Here is a 22,652-nt window from a genome sequence, read left to right on the forward strand (position 1 = left end):
TTTTGTTGAATAATTGTTTGATGACTACGTTACTTTAATTTTGACGTTATGAAAAGGTGTTATAAGATGTTTCAATGCAAAGTGACATGAAATTATGGCCATTAAAGATGGTTGTTATTCCTTGCTGCAAGCCTATGATTGTGGTTACACAGGGAGAAATAATTTTTTTGTGGAAAAGATATGGTTCTTACTAAAGGGAACAATTTCTTCCTAAAAAAACATTATCTTCCATAGCCTGAACCCACTATCTCAATCCCCCTATTCCATCTGACTTATTTTTTAATAATAAAAAAATAAGTATCATTCATATAGTAAATGAAACTTATCTTTTTATTTTTTATTATTAAAAAAAAAGTATGGTCTCATATAAATACAATACTTATTATTTTACTATTAAAAAAATAAATATCTTCTCTTATAAAGACAAATACTTAAAATGGCATGACAAAAAGCATCCTAATCAGGAAAAATATTTTGTCAATGCCCTATTTTGATAATTTATATTTAATTTTACCTTATTTTAGAAAAAAAAACCATCTTTATAACCAAACTTAATTTAAAAAAATATTTTCCATCATAATTGTAAAATAAGATCTTAACACGTGTTAAAATTTTATAAGTTTTGCATTTTTAATGACTAGATTTTTCAACAGACAGGCGAAACTTATGCCACATAGCTAGATTTACCCTAAGAAATTAGTTTTGAAAAAAATATATAATTTGGTAATTTACAAAAAAGCAATAATAAGTAAAAATGCTGAAAAAATGAATTTTAGAAATAAAACTTTAAAAAATTCTTTCCTCGTATTTTCTCTTCAATTCAATTTTCAAATGTATAAATACTTCTATTGATCTTGAATGTGTAAGGCTTTGTTATTAAATTAGAGACACTTTTATCGTTAAAGGAGGCATTTATACGCCATACACTGATTTTAAATGGATAATATGGAATAAAGGCTATAAAAAAATTGCAATAAGAACTCGAGCACAGGCAAATTAAAAACTGCATGAAAAGCCGGTGGTATATACACATTCCATCTTTTGTTTTCATATATTTTCTTGAGCCTCCCTAATGCAAATCCACATATCTATATAAATTTACTCATATTCATTAGTAATATGACAGGAAAGGGTAGAACAAAGAATTGAGGTATAGTCTAGCATCCAAAATTAGAGTGCGGCAACATGCGGTAAATAACATTTTCCTTCCACCCCTCAGAGGCTCCAACAATAATATGGTATAATATTGACATGACGAACAAAAATAAGCCTGAACAAGAAGTAAATCAATGTGAGAGGTAAATTGCAACAACTGTCATGCTAAATTTATTAAAACAAAAAGGCCACTGCTCAGAGTAAAGGTTGGAAAGAAATTCCAACTCTGTAAACAAAGTAGAATATGAAGTAAACAGATATCAGTTTTCCAGTTTTAGCAGGGTTAATGCATAAGAAATTGATGTCCAGTTGAAGTCCCCCAACACCAGAATTTAAACACAATAGTGCAAGAGATATGATAAATTTAAGATATTTGGCTTACAACTGCTTTTTATATGACATTGCATGTACACATTCAGTTTGGCCTCAATTACAATAATTTTAAAATAGTGTAATGACAGTGTTGTCTAGCCTTAACTGTTAAACTATATTAATGTCAGTGAAAAAGGAAAAGGGAGATAAATACCTATAGTGATGCATCTTTTATGTTTTGAATTCATTGACACGCATCCATTTGGTACATGACCACTTATTACCCTTAATCACGGGACAACTACCTGAATAGTATAACAAAAACAGGTAGGCTTGTTAATTTATCTGAAGTTGGTTGACATAACAAGCAGCTCAATAATAATAAAATAATGCATATACAAGAGAAACTAACTAACCATGCAAACTCGATGGATCTGAAGTTGCATCGGGCTTCATGCTCCAGAAAAGTAAAGCATCACCCATCTTTGGCTTAATTGAAAGTCCTTCTTTTCCACAATCAGAAAGCTCATTCCACCAAGGGACAGAGCTAAAATTTCCCTTTGCTGCTGGGAACACTGTCTCCCCTCCTTCTTCAACATCTGAACTGTATCATTAAACAACAAAAAAGAGCATGGGCATGAGTATTGCCTTCATATCCAATACAAATAGAAGTTAATAACAAATAAGAGGCAACTGAAGTCACTTACAGGTACATCAGTACCGTTGCTATCCGCTGACCCCCATTCTTAGTGTTAAACTCGTCCATAAAGTAATCAAAGTGAGGTTCATACTTTTGCCCAACTTCATAATGGAGAACTTGAAGTCCTTCACCATGCTCTGCTTATTATGAGACACAGCTTATGTAGTGGATTTTTAAGTACATGATGAAAAATGAGATACCATCTGATCATCACGTCCAGATGCCAAAGACAATTAAAAATATTCCATCTTTCTTGCTTGGAGGAAAATTAGATTTAAAATATCTCTTATTCAGAACTCTTCATAAATGGTGTGAAATAGCCAAATAACATCATGATGACCCATTGCTTTGGCGGTTGTTTCAATCTTTTTAAGAATGAAAACTAAGGTAAAACATGTTGTAATGACAGTGTCTAGAGCTGACAGATGGAATTCAAACATTTCATAACGAAAGTAGAAGCGCAGCCTTGAGTTTTACATGTTTATACAATAAATATTTCAGTTTCAACAAGCAAATTAATTACTAAAATCATAATATGGATCCCATTATTGGTGTGATTTCCAAGGAATTTTCTAGTACATGATATTTTTTTCTTTTCATATACAATACAAGAGAAAAGCCTAGAAATACCCAAGGGATAGCAAGCAGAATAATGAAGCACAAACATAACTTCAACTCCACAAAAGTCAGTCTCATGCAGGGTTGTCAAAATATTCATTCAAGAAGCAAGCATATTACACAAACTAAAGTGACAGATTGATTCGGCATTTAGTCGCTAAAAATATTTTAAATTCCTATTACCAAGCACAGAAGAGATAAAGGATTGTTTTATTATATATTAGAGATAAACACTTGATAAATTGTGTTTTGAAAATATGAAATCACTTAAGAAACAACTGCAAATTTATCTTTCATTTCCTTTTAATCCACAATCAAAGAAAGACATTTTTAAAGTATCATCCAATCATACGTTGCCACATCATTAAAAGGGTCTGACTATGATAACAACTACCTTAAGTATCAAACTCTTTTGATGATATTGCAAATAGTGTTAAAAAGTGCCATATGTGAGTCAAAATCAAACTTTTCAAAATACATTATTGTAGTTTCAATGTAAAGATAAAGGTTTAAAATTTAATTTCTTATGAGCATGTACTGTTTTGAATCTCGTTTGCATTACGACCCAAAATTTATTTGTCCATAACTGTTCTAAATTTAGGGATCCTGGTGGGGGAGTCTTTAAACACAAGGGGAACTAGAGAGGCAGGCTCAAGGAAACTTTGGGCAGAGGATGCAGGGGATGGTGGGCAGACATACTATTATTGATACATTGGTGAACCAGAAAAATTAGCAAGAGCAACGAATTATTAATCCTATAAACAATTTATGTGTTTAGATTCACGTTTGAACAACTATATATTTACGTTTACCGCAAGAGTACCTGTTGCGTTGGATTTACATTTTCTTCAAAATGTTTCCAAACGCACAAGAAAACACAAAAAAAGGGAAAGAGCAGAAAATACGTACCGATGGGTATAAAAGTAAAATGAGCAATTCTTTTCTCAATATTGCTAACAATTTGGTCACGTCCTCTGGTCAGAAAAGTTCCAGAGCTTGTCCGTACTCTAAATGCAAAAGGAAGAGGTTTGGCATGAGCAATATCTAAACAAAGCAACACTACACAGAAATATTTCCAACCTGCTGTCTATACTCTTTCCAGTTTCATTATCAACAACTGTTGACTTGTGCATGTTTGGCTTCGCTATTTTGATTAGATATTCGCATTCCTCCTTGCTCTGCTCCCATTTATCCGCCAAATTTCAGTATTTAAAAAATGGGGACATTTCAATATTAACGAAAAAACAACTCTAACTTACTCAAGTTACATATTTAATTGACACTTACGGCTGATTTGTTTTATTTAAATATAAGAACTGATTTATAATCGCGTTAAATATAGAAATTAAATATATATTTTAACTCATTATGATTTTAAGAAAATATATAACACTACACTTAATTTAAAAAAACATAATATAATTTGATTTTATCTTCATATCATTTACTCTTAATTAATAAAAATTTTATTTAATTTTATATTTTGCTTTTTATCTTACTTTAAAGAAATGAATAAATATTAGTATTAGTATTTTTATTATAATTTTTTAATACATAACTATATGAATTTATATATAATATATTTTTATATGATATATCATTTTTATAAATTTTTAAATTTCTTTTGTTACATCAAAATAAACATTTATTATAATTAAGACATAAAGTTATATTATTTTAGTAATTTTTTAATTATAATATAAGTAAACAATTTTTATTATACAAATTTAAAATCTCATTAATTAATTTTTACTTTACTTTCTTTTCAATTAAAATATTTTATTTATAAAAAATATCTAATTTTTTGAATTATAATAAAAAAATTTATTATATATAAATGATTTTTAATATTTTGTTAACTATAATTATAATTTTTAGATTACTCTATGATCATCAAATTAATAAGTTTTATAAATTAATACGTATAATTTTAAACTTTAAATAATAATTTTTAACTTAAATATATAAACTTTTAGTCTCTTAAAAGTTTATAATTTGTTAATAATTTATATTTAATATTTTTAAATAAGTTTATTAAAAATTTAATTTTAATTAAAATATATATTTAATATTTATAATTAAGTCTTATTTATAAATTAACTTTTATACTTTAAAAAACTTATATTTTATTCTATGTTAAAGAGTTCTATTATGTTTTAATCGTTATAATAAGAATAGAAACTAGAACGACAAGAATGAAAATATAACAAAACACTGAATTCAAATTTAACGCATGAAAACTGATCACGAAACTAGTGTGAATTACATGTATAATTTAACTTTTGAAATGATAATAATAAGAAAGAACAGACCAGAAAGTGATGATAGAGAAAAGCTCTAGGCTCCCAGGAGAAAATTTCAACCCAGCGCTCTGGCACGTTGTCTTCTTGGCCTAGGGTTCTACAGAAGAGAGAGAGAGAGAAAGAAAGGAAGTGGAAAAAGAGTGAATAGAAGAGAAGAGAAGAGAAGAGAAGAGAAGAGAATGGGATAGGGAGAGAGAGTGTACGAGTGAGTGGTGCGAGAGATGGAGCTGAGATGGTGGGGTTTGGGGAGAGCGAGGAGAATGAGAAAGAGGAATGTAAAGGTCAGCGACAATGTGAGCATGAGCGTCCATGACCACCTTCTCCACCATTTCCATTTCCGAGACCCAACGCGGAACTGCCTCGCTTTCATCTCTCTTTCTTTGAATGAACGGTGAATGCATTAGACAAAATGAGGAGACTTTATTGTCTTCTCTTTTCTCTGTGGGCTCTGCTTCCGTTGTTGGTTTCCGCATCTGGTTTTCTTTCCCAACAGTAATACTCTGTTATTATTTTATTACTACACTCAAGATCCTCCTACGCTCATGCTTTGCTTCAATCAAATACAAAATCACTACAAAAATAATAATAATAAGAGAGAAATATATGAAATAAATTTACTCTAAAGTAAAATAATAATAATAATTCGTACAAAAATATTTTATAATAACAATAAAAATTTAATTTTAACAAAAATTTAAAAAATGTAATATATTTTTAATTTCAATTATATAATTTTTTAATTATTTTTAAATATGTTATAATATTTTAAATAAAAAAATATCATAGCACGCTCTCTCCCTCTCTCTCTCGTGTTCATACAGAAATTTTAGCATTGAATTAGAGAAAATAATATTTTCCTTACAAAATTATTCATTTCATCTTCTTTTCAATGAATCCACACAATACATAAATAAATGCCAATAGAAATACTATTTTTTATCGATAAAATTTGAGTTTAGTACTATAAATATTTTATTTTTTATTATAATTATAATTTTATTTTAATAATATTTGTAAATTATTAAAATAAATTTTTACTTGTAATTAAAAAATAGTAATATATATATGTATATGATACTAATTTTCTCCATTTTAAACACACTTTTTAATGAAATGTTATTTAAATAATTAAATTTTAATATTTATATAACTTTTTTTATATACACGTTGTATTTTAAAAAATATTTAAAAATAAATTTTAATTATCTCTAAAAATTATTAAATCAATATTTTTCTTTTATTACTTGCTAAACTTAATTGTGCTTTATAGGATTTTATGAATATCTTCTACTAGTGACAATATTATTGTAGTTAAGTTGATCCACATGTTTGTTTGGTAGTATTGAAGTCCAAATTTAAATTAATTAAAAATATTATTATTTTTTAAATTATAAATTTCTTACACTTAAACAATCATGTTTGAAGTGGGTTACGGGATGTACTGTAACGTTTATTTTTAATAAATTTTAACTTTTATAATTTACTTAACTTTAGTTTTGTTTTTAAGTTTTAAAAACTTTATTTTTAATATTGATAATTTTGAAACCTTTTATATCAGTTTTTATTACTAGTATTGTGTAAAAATAAGCCTTATATAGTCAAACTTTTAAAATTATATCAATAAATATTCTATTTTTAAATTTAAATTGGATTTTCTTAGAAATTTTATTTATATTAATTTATTATTATTATTATTTTAAAGACAATTAAAATATTGTATGACAAAGTTGAATATTAAAATATTGAAACATATCGTATTTGTACATTTAATATAATCATTTATGAGTTTATTATTTCTTATTAACTTTTTATTAAATTCTCACATATTTGAAATTTTTTTAATTTTATGCAAAGTTTTATTAGACATTTTCAATCATTCTTGTATAATTAAATTTAAAATATATGCACAATAATATAAATAAACAAAAATTATCCATCACATAACAAACAATTTTACAATACAAGATTTTTTTTCTAAGTTTTTAACATGATATCATTAGTAGATGAATTTCCTAAAGTAAGGAAGATTTTTTTTTTCATTCCTTAAAAAAATTAGTATTTTTTTAGATAATTCAAATCCCATGTGTGGAAATGGTATTTGACAAAATTTTAAAATTTTACTACTTAACTTTTAATTTGAATCATCGGACATATAACTTTTAGTTTTATATGATATTCATAAATTTATAGTATAAAATTATTTTGTGAAAGAGGTGTTTCACTAGACTCATACTTGAAATTTTTTTTTATTGAAAACCAACATTAAAGTATGAAATTATCCAACTTGTACTAAATTGTCAAAAAAAAAAAATTAGATAACAAGGTAATTCTTATGAGATTTAACTAACTTCAATTAGAGCTGGCAAATGAGAATAAAACTTGGGGGTGACCTTTAAAATTTTATCATTGGCCCTATTTTTTATCAGCCCATTTTATAATAGGGCTGTTTAGCCCTAACCCATATGACTCATAAATAAAAATGGATTAAAATATGAAATACTAGGGTCGGCCCGTGGATAATTTTCTTTGGATAAAATATTTGAGTAAGTTTGAACTCCACTGTTTTGCAGCCCCAAACAAGAAAAAGATTTTGTAAGCTAAACCCTAATTTCAACAATTTTTTCAGCCCCAAAAGAGAAAAAGAGAACAGATTGGAACGGTAGAAAGCACGAGAGTTATAGTATCTGAATGTAACTTGGGGGTAATAAACTATTTATGGTGTTTCCACAGATTTTAACTTCTCTTGCTTGAAAATATATGCTTAACCTTGATGTTAACAATATATTTGATGCAATTCCTTAAAGGAATGATGTTTGCTATACTGCAATGGTATGTGTGCGCTTAAGTGTGAGTATTAACCTTTACAGTGAGTTGAAGATTTGTACAAATGTGAGGAATTAAGCTTGGACTCAAATTGCATGCAATGATAACTAATATCTATTGAATTAAGCTTGGCATTTAATTATATATATGAATAATATATATGGCATCCCAACATCCATAGAGCATTATAGTATAGATATTTTGGGAGGAGGTGCACAAATCAAAGAGGCTGATATGTTCACTAATAATATGCTATCGATATAGGGGTCTTTGTTTAATGGGTATATATGATGGTCACGTGTTGGAACAGAGAAATATGAAGTGTTTGATTGATTTAGAGCCTTAGCTAAGTGAAAGATACTAACATAACCATAATGGTGCTTTAAGTGAATAGGTAAACAAACTTATTGATTTCACTATGTAGCAAATTATGCATATGTTTAAGACTTAATTGCATTTGTACTTGTGATACATGTTCAAGCGAAGCACTCGTTGTTCGTTGCTCCTCTTCCGTGTCAGGTTTGTTTGGTTCATAATAAGCTTTGAGGAAAAAAAAAGGAAAAGACTTTTTATCAATTCTGAACTCTTTTAACTATTCTGAGAATTTGATAGTTTTCATATTTTCTTAAAGGTTTCAAATTGAAACAGAGTCCCCACTCCACCCATAAAATAAATATTTTGATTATAAGTAAAATGATTGTGAATTGTTTATCTTCGTTTTTGAATTTGGGTTTTGGAATTTTAAGTCAGAGGGAGATTTTGGTGTCGCAACTTGATCATTGAGAGATAGTTTATTTCATAAGGATAATGTTGCAATTAGAATTGTTGCTGCTCAAGTGATTTAGACAGTGCACTTGAATCTGCATGGACATGGATGATTAAATTCAAAGACAAAGTATATTCATCTTTACACACATTATCCCAATAGTTCCTTAGAGCTGTTGGCATTGAAGTTTGTTGAAGCAGTTATTCATCTTTACATACTTAATCCCAATAATTCCTCAGAGCTCACTTCTCATCAAGGTATTACATTCTGAAATTGGTTGGGCAATATCATCAAGCTTTTAAAAGATGTTTATGCTATCTGTTGTTATCATAATTCTCAAATTAAAAGGTCTTTGATCTTTTCTTTTATGCACTTTTGATTTTCTACGTGATATGACAACTTAAAAAATTACACGACATCATGTTTTATTCTTGACAACACATGCATGAATTTCATTATGCATGATGGTGCTCAGAAAGACAAATTTTCTTGCTTACTTTCTCTGTCTCTCACACACCTGCACATAAGAATTTGTTTTGTTAGAACTTACCAATGACACATTCATGATGATCACATGATCAATATTTTCTTGCTTCTCTTGTGTACTTGGGGATCTTTTGTGTAAATATCTAATTGGAACACTTTCTTGCATAGATGAATGCAATTTTAATATAATCAAAATTGTATTGATATTTTAGTATTAAGAATTTTGTCCCTTGAACAGAAATTACAACTTTAACTTATTATGCATAATAAGTTTCTACTTGCAATGCATTTGTAGTAAATATGTGTTTTTTTTTTTTTTCACATATGTCTTTTGGTATATAAAATGGATGGATATTGATTAGACTACTTTTTTAAAATATAGAATTTTATTATGGAATCTACAAATCAACATGTAAATGTGGAAAATGAAGTTGTTTTTGAAACTCTAATTACTTTTTCTGAAAATGCTAAGTTAGCAAAGAAAGAGACTTCAAATGTGTGAAAGTTTTTTTTTCAAAAATTGGTAAAGATAAGGATGGTGTGGAAAGAGCTACATGTAATTTTTGTGAACGTGATTATGGAATTGGTAAAAATCCCAAGTCAAAAACAAACTATGGGACTTCACATTTAAGTCACCATATTTCTGTTTGGAAAGGGATTTCAAACTCAAATCTAAATATGGATGAGATGTTATTTAACCAAAGTTCAGCATGACACAAATCAATCAAAAGATCCACCATGAGTTGCTTGCCAAAGCTATAATTCAGAATGATCTTTCCTTTAATTTTGTAGAATATGAGAGTATTAGGGAATGGATAAAGTATTTAAATCCAAGTGTTGTGATGTCTTCTAGGAACATTATTTTTTTAGATATTAAAAAGGTATATACTATAGAGAAAGATAAACTCAAGCAAATTTTGTTTGAAATTTCTAATAGAGTGCGTTTAACTTCTGATGTATGAACAACTTCTACTATTAAGGGATATATTTGTTTGACAACACACTTTGTGAATGATAAATGGAAATTAGTTAGTAGAATTCTCCACATACTGGATCTGAATTAGAAGTTATACTATTTGATTGCTTGAAATACTAGAAAATAGACAAAAAGTTATTTTCTATCACTTTAGACAATGCTTTTTCTAATGATAGTATTGATAAATCTGTAATTAGACCCTCTTTTACAAACCATATATTCATATTTGATCTTTATTTTATTTGAATTTTACACTAATTTATATATTAATTGTGCAGTTTGGTATAAAGAGGCCGCAAGTGGATTTTGGGTGCATTCTGGCCCAAATTGATGGAAGATTAGAGTTTTGCAGTAGTCAGCACGCCCAGACCCATTCAATAAGTACGAGGGTGTTTCGAGCCCATGCACGGTCGTGCTTAAGGCCTTGCACGACCATGCTCATTTGCGGAAAGCCTAATTATGAATAATTTTTAGGAATTTCAAACCCTATTAAAATGAAGACCAGAGGCACCATTGGGGAAGACCGTTTTTTGACATCTAGTCTTTGGCTTTTAGATACACTTCTGATCTCGTCTCTCTTGCACGGGATCCTTGGCACATGTTTGGCGAGACTTGGAGCTTCAAGCGATCATACTTGAAAACTGGGAACACATCTTATACTTTAGTTTGCTATTTCTTTTTATTATGACTTTGTTTATGATTGTTTTAGTTCTTTTCTTTAGCATGAGTAACTAAGTCCATAGCTAGGGCTATGGGAACTATTGTTCATGAATTTGTGAAATTTTGATGTTTGAATCTGAATTTGATTTCCGTTTTGTGATTAGATTTTATCCTATTGCGCTTCTTTCTTAATCCTAATTAATTATATCGTCAGGCGACCGTACCTCGATTAATTAATAGATCTATAGGGTAAAACGAGATAAAAGATTAGGTAGATCAAACTAATATTTTTCTTCTAATCGTTATTAAATTAACAAATTCGTAGGCTCCTAAAGCTTTCTTAAATTAATGTCTTGCATGACCATTGGAGATGTTAATTTAGAGAAAAAAAATATTAATATTGTATGACCATTAGGTATTAATAGTATTTGTATGAATGATTGGTAATCACAAGGAAATTGAATTTAGAGTTAAACAGAAGAATATCATAAAGGATTGAATGAGAAAACCCATATGTCCTAGGTTCCTCTCCGATAAGTTTAACCAAGGCGTGCAGTGTATTCCTTGCTCTTAGTTTTATAATTGATTTTATAAATTCTTGTTTTTAATTAATCTCGTATCTTTGAAGCTTAAACAATTGAATTAGGAAATTCTTAGTAATTGAAAAATAATTCTTGTGGAACGATATTTCGGGAACTTAATTTAAGAACCCTTTATTACTTCTCAATGGGTACACTTGCCCTCCGAACAAGTATGCAAGATATTTTGAAAGCTCATCTTCGTTTGCAAAATAGTTTATTGTGTGGTGGTGAATAATTTCATGTTCGTTGTTCTACTCACATACTTAACTTAATTATCCAAGAGGGTTTGAAAGTGGCTGGTGAAGCACTTTACAAAATTAGAGAAAGTGTTAAGTATGTAAGAGGATCAAATGGAAGGATGATTAAATTTAAAGATTGTGTGCAAGAAGCTGGTATTGATAAGAGTATTGGTTTACGATTGGATGTCTCAACTAAGTGGAATTCAACATATTTAATGCTTGAAAGTCCAATCAAATACAAAAAAGTATTTGATATTCTTAGAGTGACATATGCAAATTATAAATGTTGTCCATCAAAAGAAGAATGGAAAAGGGGAGAAAAGATGTGTTAATTTCTAGAACCATTTTATGAGACAACTAACATGATATCAAGTTCTTCTTACCCAACCTCAAATTTATATTTTTTGTAAGTGTGGAAGATTGAGTGCATGTTAGATGATAACTTGGTTAATGATGATGAGGTGATAAAGGAAACGTCTGGAAGGATGAAAAAAAATTGACAAATATTGGAAAGTATAGTGTGGTATTGACTTTTGGAACCATTCCTGACTCACATTTGAAATTAGATTTTATACTATTTTGCTACACCAAACTTGATTGGTCAACCTTTAAATATAAGGTTAAGAGTGTGAAGGAAAAGTTTGAGAAACTATATGAAGAGTATGTGAATGATCATTTCAATACACCAAGTTCTTTTCAATCTTAACCATTAACTGAATCTAATATGTTGCACAAGGCAAGTGATGAAGGAAGTAAGCACAAGTGATCAAAACTATTCATGGTATTTTTTTAATGTTCCTTTATTAAATTTATACTTCTATTATTATGATGTTTAAGTGATTAATATGTTATATGTTGTAGGAGTTTAAAAAGTTTCAAAGTGAAACTAAATCTAACATTAGGAAGAGTGAATTAGATTTTTATTTGAAAGTAAAATCACTTGATTATGATGATAATGAGGATTTAGATGTGCTAAGTTATTGGAAGTCTAATGAGAAAAGGTTTCTAACACTTTCAATTATGGCACGAGATGTTTTAAGCATTACAATTATTACTGTAGCCTTAAAATATGCTTTTAGTATTTGTGGTCATATTCTTACTAAGTATAGAAGTTCTACCCTTCCTGATAATGTCCAAATGCTCATATGCACTAGAAATTAGTTGCATGATTTTATTCCAAATCCTAATAGTAATAATTTAGACAATATTTTTATAATTGTATAGACTGTTAGTTAATTTTATTTGATTTTTTATCTAATTATTTCTCAATTTTTTGTGAGTTTTAGATGAAGATGATTGTAAACCTATTTATCAAGGGATGGAGGAATTGAATATGTTTCAAAAAAATGATATTGAAGGCTAGTGATGAATTGGAGAATGAAGACTTTTGATGTTTTGTATTTTCTTTGCCTATTTTTTATGTGACTTTTGATTGTAAACCTAATTTTTTTTTATGTGACTTTTGATTGTAAACCTTTTTTTTTTTTTTTGAAACATTGGTTTCTTGATGTAGTTGTTAGCAATTTACTTTATCATCCTTAATAGATTTTACCTCTTTGTTGAATCATTGGTTTCTTGGTGTTGTTGTCAAAAATTTTAGAATTAGTTAAAATCTTCATATGATATCATGATATGAACTGTGAAGCTTGATGTTTTCAGGCAATGATATTGTTGCAGTAGACATTTTCTATTGGAATGTGCAAAAAAAATAAAACAAAAATTAATTTGATAGACTAAGGGCTATTGGGCCCTATGGGCTTTTAAGCCCTAGCCCACATGGGTGAGGGCTAAATGGGTGAGGGTTGTCCCATTTTCCAACTCTAACTTCAATAAGTTAGAACAAAATCTACTCCTAATATAATTAAATTTAGTCCTGTAAGTCAACAAATTTCAATCTTCTTGTGTATATTTATTATTTGTTAAATCATATTACAAGTAGCTAATTTGTGACATCCTTAATTTTTTATTTAATTTATATATAATTTATGACAAGGTAGAGAAAGTAAATAAATTTATTATACATGTAGTATAAAAATATGATCAAATTACAAATTATTTTTTTTGCATGATTCGATCCACAAAATTAAAACTATATAAGGGTATTTTAAAAAAAACAAAAGATAAATTGTATCTTAATAAATAAATTTACATTAGAATAATAAAGGAATATAAATAAATTATACCTCATTTATATGCAAAAAGTTAATAATTATATATCATAATCAAAATACATTAGAACTTAGTTTACAAATTTACAATATCTAAAATAGTCTAAGTCCTAAAGAGCAGTTAATATTCATACCAAAACATTAAGGACACGATATTAGTCGTCATCCCCAAACCACCTCTCTATCTCTGCCAGCTCCTCCAATGTCAGATCTTCATTATCACCAAGGTCTCCATATCAATAACGACCTCAATGCCTATTACCAACACTCAGATAAAAGTACCTGATCTTCCTATCTGGTCGTGATCATGAAAAGTATATACATAATTCGTGGCATTTGGCGTCTGAACTGTCCCTGTGTATATGTACAAGCTAAGTGTGTAGTGGATCCTACCATTTATAGGATAATCAAAAGGAATACTATATACCCTATTGTCATTTGTAAAGCACACACATCTCCGAATCCATAACCACTATCCATAACAAATTTACAATGATAAAGTCGCTGTCAATCTCTAAACACATAGTTTAATCTATTATTGATGAACCACTCTGATAACCTAATAGGTCTTTAAGGGTCGGTTATGCTTGTTCCCTGAAAATATTAGCAAGGATGAGTTCTCTCCTCACCACTAAAATATAATCAATTACACTTTTTCATAACATCAACAAAATGATATACATGTCAACAAACACTGTTACATAAAACTTCATAACTTTATTAAACATCAATTCATGCATCATATCATTGAACACAGGTTATTACATTAGTAATTTTCACTAATTTATACATGTCTAGCCATAAAATCATTAAACTTCTCTCTCAAGTACGCACTTTCTTGTACACTGTGATTACATATATTTGATGTCTCCATCACTTTATGATGTCTTACACATATAGGTAAATAGTTGTCAGTTAGCCTATACATATGGATACAACATATACAATTGTGGATCTCTTAGCAAAGGTATAGTCAGGAGTCTAATCAGAAAATGAGTGTGAGGTCATGTGACACATTCACTTTCAATAGATTGTGTACACACACACGAATGTTGTTCACTACTCTACATTTCTTCCAGATTTCCAAAATCGTCTCCAAACTCTATATCCCAATATATCTTTTTAATTATTCACACTAATTCCTTCATCATTTTTTACTCATAGTATACTTCTTTTCATTTCATTCTCATTATTCAACTAAAATGATCGTGTCTAGGTAAGACACTTCCAGACTAAGTCCATATTCCACATATATGACGAAAATACAATACAACCAATCAAATATTCATTATAAATTTTCACAATACTTAAATATCATTCAAACATATATTTACAAGCAAGAAATACACAATAGTACTCTTATGAGCACAAAATATTCATTATGTTCTAATAATGGGATAGAGCTCTCCTTATCTCAAAATGAAGATTTGGAAGAAAATTTGAGAACATTATCATCCAAGGGACTAAGTTCTTCCTAGATAGCACTTTTGAGAAAATAGAAAATAAAGAGAATAGAATAGATGTTGGAGAATTGAACTCCAAAAACTTACTTGGATTCGATTGGAACGGAAGTCTAAGTTCAGATTCAAAGAAGGCTCGGGGTTTAAGGGAGATTTCTATGAAAAAATGGAGATGAGAGATTAGAGAGAAAGTGAGAGAAAAGATGACTTGGATTGTAATACAAGTTTTAGAATAAAAATTGCTTAAATACCCCTCAAAACTCGTGAATTCTTGCTTGAGTAAGGTCCTTTCTCGCATAGATGAGTCCTTTCTTACCTAGACGAGGCCTCTCTCACTTGGACGAAAACATCAAATAGTAATTTTTCAAGTTTTTTTTTATATATTTTCACTTGAATAAGGGGTATTCTCGCCTAAGCGAGAACAAGTCCATAGAGCTCTCCATCTACCCTATGCCTTCTCGACTGGGCGAGATTCATCTTGCTTAGACGAGAGGATAGTTGGGGCAATATTATTCCTTTTCGCCTAGGCGAGACTCAACTTGCCTGACCAAAAATGCTCTAGAATACTTGGTCCAGAAAACTCAGTCTTGCTTGAGCGAGACCCTCTGTAGGTGTCAATATTCATACTTTCCTAATTTAAAACAAAATCCAATAATAATTAATAACAAATAAAGCAATTATAAAAAGATGGTGTTACATAGTCATCATTTATTTAACATGAAAATGTTTTAATAAAGTTGAGTAAACTATTCAACATCTCTAATACAAAATCAAAGCAACTAAAAAGTTAAACTGGCCTAATCCATGTTGCAATAAACCACAAATTGTAAAATTGACATCAAGTTACATAAAATGTAAGCTTACATTAATCTTAAAGTGCAAACTTGCATTATTGCACTCATGTAAAACTATAAAACACTTTCATTTCTCTAACATTATTTTGCATATTTTCATTCCACCACCAAAATTGTTTATCTTTTAGCCTAAAGCTTCTAATTTCACCTAATATTTCCTTAGCAACCTTTTGCATTCTTAGACATAATTTTCAAATGAGATTAGCATTATTTTGTACTTTCTAATTAACATTTTCTACTAACTACTTAAAATTCAATTGTTTCTAACCTTAAACATGTCACCACTTAATTGTTTGGTTTATAACTTATTGAGTTCTCTACTTATACAGTTATACTTCTTAAAATGAATATAAAGGATCAAAATCCTATCTTGTGTAGCAAGGCTCTTTCTTGAAAATATTTGCAATTGTTGCAAATTCTTCTATCTAGATTTTTTACAAAAAAGAAGAAGAAGTAATAATCAATTATAACCTTTAGACTCTACTCTAATAAATGATAGAATGCTGCTACTACTTTTTAAAACAAGTGTTTATAGTTTTAAAATCATATGCTATTAAGTTCATAATAGTTTGTCAATTTTTATTTAACTTCTCAAATAAAAAATCACTACAAACTCTTATAAATTGATTTGTTCTACAACTAATATAACCATTTAAATCTCTACCTAGAAAAATTATTTCAAATTGTGAAATGCTTTGAATCAAACTCCTCTAAATTCTCATGAAACTTTTCTTTTAAAAGAGCTTTCAAATCAACTTATAAAATATAAACACTAATGGTGTTAATAGTATCTTGTATGACTAATAACTTTGAAGAAATATTTATCTCCAATATTTTTAGTTTTTACTGCATTCTTCTTGTGTGTTATCCACAATAATACTTCATTTTTTCCTCTAATTTTTTTTATGTACCACATTTTTAGAAATTTAGAATATAAAAGTCCTTAATTTTTTTTTTCCAAACCATTTTGTTTCTTGAAGGCACATAATGCTAATTTTTTCTTAAAACATGGTGTCCACAACCTTTAAAGACTTTTCTTTCAAGGTATCAATATTCCATGAACCAAATTTGATTAATCACTTATAAACTAACTTCTTTACTTTCCTTTGTCTAACTAAATGTAACTTTTGTTCATTTTACTCTACATTCAAATATCGATGCTTATGACTCTAACTTATTTGACATTATGCTTGTGTCATATAACATATTGCTTTTAGAGAATGACTTAACTCTAACACTGATGAGATATCTATGTATTGATTTTAACAAGTTTTATATTGACTATTAAGGGGTTGATGCAACCATCTTCCTTTATCTGGGCCTGCAACCAATAATAAAACCATAGTTAGAGTTAAAAATAATACAGAAAATGTTTAAAATATTATATCCATATTTTGTCTATTTTAGAATATTTAAATGATTTTTTACGTTAAAATTGTAATATAAGTCATTATTAAAAAAATGATCAAATAAGAGCTAAAATGAATTGTATATAAAAAATACAAGCTCGTCTGATTATCGTGATGCAATTTACAACAACACAGTGAAAGGTTCAATTCTTGCTCATTACATAATTTCTTGATCATTCAATCAACTTTGAGCAAGTAAAAATACCAAAAAGAAAAAAAAAGTTCAAAACTCATCGCTTTCCGATCCAATTAATGATGTCATGGAGAGGGGCAAACTCGGATATTTGTCAAACTTATTTTAAAAGGATTTACTCTTACCTGCAAGTATTTATAGATATTTGTGAAGATTTATTAAAAAAATATATAAATAAAATTCTTAAAATAATCTAATTTAAAGTAATTTATTGTTTGAAAATAAGAATTTTTTTAAAATTACAAAATATTGTCTTTAAACAAAATTTGTGATGAATAAACAAGCTCTTTTTCTAGAAAGAGATTCAAGACCTCTGCTCAAAATATTGTCTTTTGTGAATAAATGAACATTTCGACTAGTTTTAGCATACAAAAGAGTACAAATATAAAAATTTTAGTTAAAAAATCAAGTTTTGACAAATTTTCATAAGAGTGGATATAAGAATATATTTCTAGTTAAAAAGATAATATTTAAAAGATTTTTTAACAGATTTTGTGATCCAAGCTAGACAGTATAACAAAATAGATCAAATAATAAGTGTTTTGACACCGTTTTATGAAAACTGGTTGAAAAGATAATGTACTTCAAAAGGAAGTTAAAATATTTCACGTTCAAGAAACAAGAGAGATAAAAAAATAAGAAAATATCTCAAAAAGATGTCAAAGCTCTTTTAGGAGTTATTACCAATAGTTATCAACAATTGCTATCAATGGAAGATCAAGAGACATGAAAAAATCATGGACGATAAAGCAGTGGCAGTTATGTAAAATATATGAAAAATAAATTACAAAGAGAATCTCACGTAAAAAAAAAAAAGCAGATATGAATACTTTGTTATGTAAAGAACACTTATAAAAAATATAATATTTTGTTACCATAATAATAATAGTAATAATAATAGTAATATATTATTAAATTAAACATGGTGGAGAACTTAGGTACTGTATCAGCAAATATGAATACTTTAATACCCATGTCGATCTGATTTATAAGCAAATAAAAAAAGTTGGTTCAATTAAATCTGCAAATGTTAACAATGTGATCAATTTTTACTTGGGGTTTTGCGATCCCTACGTCCAAATGCCATATCGAAGACATTCCAAATATCTCGGTGAGTTCCAATGCGGGGCGGCGTATCTCGAAGAGTACAACAAATTATGAGACCCAAACTTCACAAGGACTCCTATTACCTCGACCTCTTGCACCTTTGCAAAACCACCGACAACATAAAAAAAACCCACGCGCAGGTTGTTGTCGGTGGCCACGAACAACACCCATTCATCGCCACAAAACTCGTTGACAAGTACGGGCACCTCGGTGGTTCCAACCTCGACCACGCGCGCAAGGTGTTCGACAATTTGTCCGAACCAGATGTTTTCTGTTGGAACGTCGTCATCAAGGGTTACGCCAATGTGGGTCCCTTCGTTGAAGCCTTGAAGGTTTACGATGATATGCGTTGGAGTGGCACCACCCCGAACCGTTACACTTACCCTCTTGTGCTCAAGGCTTGTTGCGCCGAGAGAGCCACTCATAAGGGTCGAGTGATTCATGGGCATGCTGTGAAGTGTGGATTGGATTTGGATTTGTACGTTGGCAATGCCCTTGTAGCTTTTTATGCCAAGTGTGAAGAGGTTCAGGTGTCTAGAAAAGTGTTTGATGAAATTCCTCAAAGAGACATTGTTAGTTGGAATTCCATGATTTCGGGATATACCACGAATGGATATATGGATGAAGCTATTAGGCTCTTCTATGATATGTTTAGGGATGAAGATATTGGTGGTCCTGATCATGCCACTCTTGTAACCGTTCTTCCCGCGTTTACTCGGGTTGCAGATGTTCATGCAGGGTATTGGATTCATTCTTATGTTGTGAAGACAGGGATGGAACTTGATCCTGCTGTTGGTAGTGGTCTTATATCATTGTACGCGAATTGTGGCCATATAAGCATGGCAAGAGCCATATTTGACAAGATTTCTGATAGAAATATTGTAGTGTGGAATGCGATAATTAGGTGCTATGGGATGCATGGTGTTACACAGGAGGCACTCGGTTTGTTCCATGAAATGGTTGAGGTGGGTTTGCGCCCTGACGGCATTGTGTTTTTGTGTTTGTTATCTGCTTGCAGTCATGCGGGTTTGCTTGAGCAAGGGTGGAACCTTTTTCATGCCATGGAAACTTATGGGGTGGCAAAAACTGAGGCGCATTATGCTTGCATTGTGGATCTGTTGGGGAGAGCTGGAGATTTGGAGAAAGCGATGGAGTTTATTCAGTCTATGCCTATCCAACCAGAGAAAAATGTTTATGGTGCATTGTTGGGTGCTTGTAGAATCCATGAAAATATAGTGCTTGCTGAATTGGCTGCAGAGAAGTTGTTTGTTTTGGATCCCAAAAATGCTGGGCGTTACGTGATTCTAGCACAGATGTATGAAGATGCAGGTCAATGGCAGGACGCTGCCAGAGTGAGGAAGGTAGTCAAGGAGAAAGAAATCAAGAAGCCGGCTGGGTATAGCTCTGTGGAGCTGGAATCAGGTCATACAAAATTTGGAGTAAATGATGAGACTCATCCATTTACAACACAGATCTTTCAGACCTTGCTAAGCTTAGATAGAATAATGGGGAAAGAGGCTCCCATTCAATGTGATGCCATTATGTAGGAAATGGTGGATAGCATGTATACTAAACCAAGGGAAAGGGACACACCATCGCCATCATGCTAATAAGTTACCAAAACAACCTCGACTTCGCACATTTTTATGATTTTTTTACCCAACATGTACATTTTATAAGGTTAGAAAGCATCCCTAACTTTTCCATATTCTTCCGAATGTTATTTAGCGAGAGCTGATTGTTACATCTTTGTCCTCAGAGATGATCATGAATTACACAAGCTGTTCTATAATAGGAGTTAACCAATATTGGTAAATAATCGTTAGTAGAAGTGTCTCTTCCTGACAAATACCAATGATTAGACTTCAACAGGGTTGTTTCATTGTGCCCTAACATACTAGTATGAATGATAGATTTATGTACATTCGAAGCTTGTAACTTGTTTAAGGTTTCACGCCAGGATTGTTAATTATTCGATACTGATTTAGAATACCCTGCCATGTGATCAAATAAATACAGCAAATAAAATGGTGATCGATGATTTCCTTCGTGACAGTGGGTAATACGGAGCAAAACAGATCAATATTTTGAATATAACATACTTTTAGTGCCTGTCTGTTTTGTTATTAGAAAATTAATTCTTATAATTTTTAATAAAAATGTCAATTTTAATAACAATTTATGGTTAAGATTAATTTTTGTCACACCTTATTTATATTTAAGGTTTAAAATTCAATTCTATTAAAGTTAATTGTATTCAACTTTAAAACAAACAAATCTTTAGTTGCAAAATTAGAGGGAAATTTTAATTGCCAATGTGGTGACGATTTAACGTGTTAAAATGCAATTAAATTAATTTGACTGAAATTTGATCTTAATATCACGTAGTTCCAAAAAGAATTTGTTGAGTTGTTTCACTTGAGGATAATAAGTAGTTAGACATATGTTGCACTATAAGGAAATAGATTTAGATATTGAATTGGTAACGGATAAATTTTTTGCATAGATAATTGATATATTATCATTAGTCTATTAACTGTTAGAAACTTGGTATTTATATTAATTGATCAATCTTTAATCAACAAAAAATATGTTAACAGATTGCATATATTAATATGTTAACTTATAGCAAAAAAAAAAAAAATGTTAACAAAAATAAAGTAACTAATATGTATTTGTTAATTTATGACAATTTTTGGTGATTTATTGATTACTAATTTCATATACATATTTAGGTACTAAAAGCAACTCAAATTAATGAAACTTCGAATCAAGCCCACGTAAAATTTTCTTCAGATTGCATATATTAAAGCTGAACAAAGAGAGCATACATTTTGCTTGCGTAGAAACTAACTTCATAGGCTTATTATATTTTTTTCATAAACATCATAATATGGCAACCATAAATATCACCGTACATAACTCATGCTAAATCAACATCTTCACTTTTCTACTAATGATATACATTCACCTTTCCGTAAGTGTAGCATCAAAATAAGACAGTGATCCTCTACCACTTGCAAATTTCTTCATTGCACCTAACGATGGAGATATCTGTGTGGTTGGTGCCTTCTCTTCCATGACAAAAGCCTTCTTACTACGTTTTGGGTCATCACAACGCCCCTTGAACATCCAAAGCAGAATCTTCTCTTTCTTTCCATGACATGGAATGCAATCAATCCTTTTTGTTTGAACCCTTTTATCTTTGTAGGCCTTACTCCTCTTCTTACACTTCACTTGGCCCATACAAGACACTTTGGGCGAGGTGGGCTCTCGTGCACTAAAGCTTGCAACTCTCTGCTTTCTTCGAGCTTCTTTGGGAATTATTGAGACCATACAAGGTGATCGACACCCTTGGGTAGTAAGACTTCTACTTGGACTTAGAGTTGGGTTTTGAAAGGACACTGAAGCTACGGGTTGTTTTGGCAAAAACTTGAACAAGAACTTGTTTTTCATTTGAGATAGTTTTTCCATCTTGTAAGAGTAATCTAATGGCGCCTCAGAACCTCAAAGGATCTGATTTTAATATACGATGATTATGAATATGGCTATACGCAAGAAAATAACTAAGGCACGGAATATAGAAGACTTTGGAGAGGACCGAAAGTGATAGTTGGCCATTACATAGTGAGAGAAAGAATAGGGAGCAATTAAAGAAAGAATATGGTTGACATTCATCTTAATTCATAGTAGAGCATTGGGTGTTTTTTACACTTTCGGAAGATAATGAAAGGAAATAACCAAAGGCATGGAGATTATAATTAAGAAAATATGTATAAACTAATACTTAATTTCTTCCACTAGAATGTTGAAGTGGCTTATTTTATTTTCTTTGGTAGCTA

At 29.9% G+C, this 22,652-nt stretch overlaps 3 protein-coding genes across 3 annotated transcripts; 1 reads left to right on the top strand and 2 right to left on the bottom strand.

The window, feature by feature from the left end:
- Positions 1 to 1,698: 1,698 nt before the first annotated feature.
- Positions 1,699 to 5,458, bottom strand: LOC113859383 (probable prolyl 4-hydroxylase 10). The gene is made up of 7 exons (XM_027492173.1): positions 5,292 to 5,458; positions 5,098 to 5,185; positions 3,866 to 3,963; positions 3,695 to 3,792; positions 2,175 to 2,304; positions 1,884 to 2,071; positions 1,699 to 1,772 (listed from the first exon to the last, which is right to left on the bottom strand). Exons 1-7 carry the CDS (start codon positions 5,456 to 5,458, stop codon positions 1,699 to 1,701), a joined length of 843 nt encoding a protein of 280 aa, XP_027347974.1.
- Positions 5,459 to 18,755: 13,297 nt separating this feature from the next.
- Positions 18,756 to 21,431, top strand: LOC113858848 (pentatricopeptide repeat-containing protein At3g46790, chloroplastic-like). Its single transcript, XM_027491622.1, has one exon. The coding sequence runs from the start codon at positions 18,825 to 18,827 to the stop codon at positions 20,355 to 20,357; it is 1,533 nt and encodes a 510-aa protein (XP_027347423.1). The 5' UTR covers positions 18,756 to 18,824; the 3' UTR covers positions 20,358 to 21,431.
- A 346-nt stretch (positions 21,432 to 21,777) lies between these two features.
- LOC113859384 (uncharacterized protein At1g76070-like) lies at positions 21,778 to 22,284 on the bottom strand. Its single transcript, XM_027492174.1, has one exon. It carries the CDS (start codon positions 22,282 to 22,284, stop codon positions 21,778 to 21,780), a length of 507 nt encoding a protein of 168 aa, XP_027347975.1.
- Between the last annotated feature and the right edge of the window lie 368 nt (positions 22,285 to 22,652).

This window comes from Abrus precatorius, unplaced genomic scaffold (genome assembly GCF_003935025.1).
Source record: "Abrus precatorius isolate BTA unplaced genomic scaffold, Abrus_2018 Scaffold2, whole genome shotgun sequence".
NCBI classification, from domain to species: Eukaryota; Viridiplantae; Streptophyta; class Magnoliopsida; order Fabales; family Fabaceae; genus Abrus; species Abrus precatorius.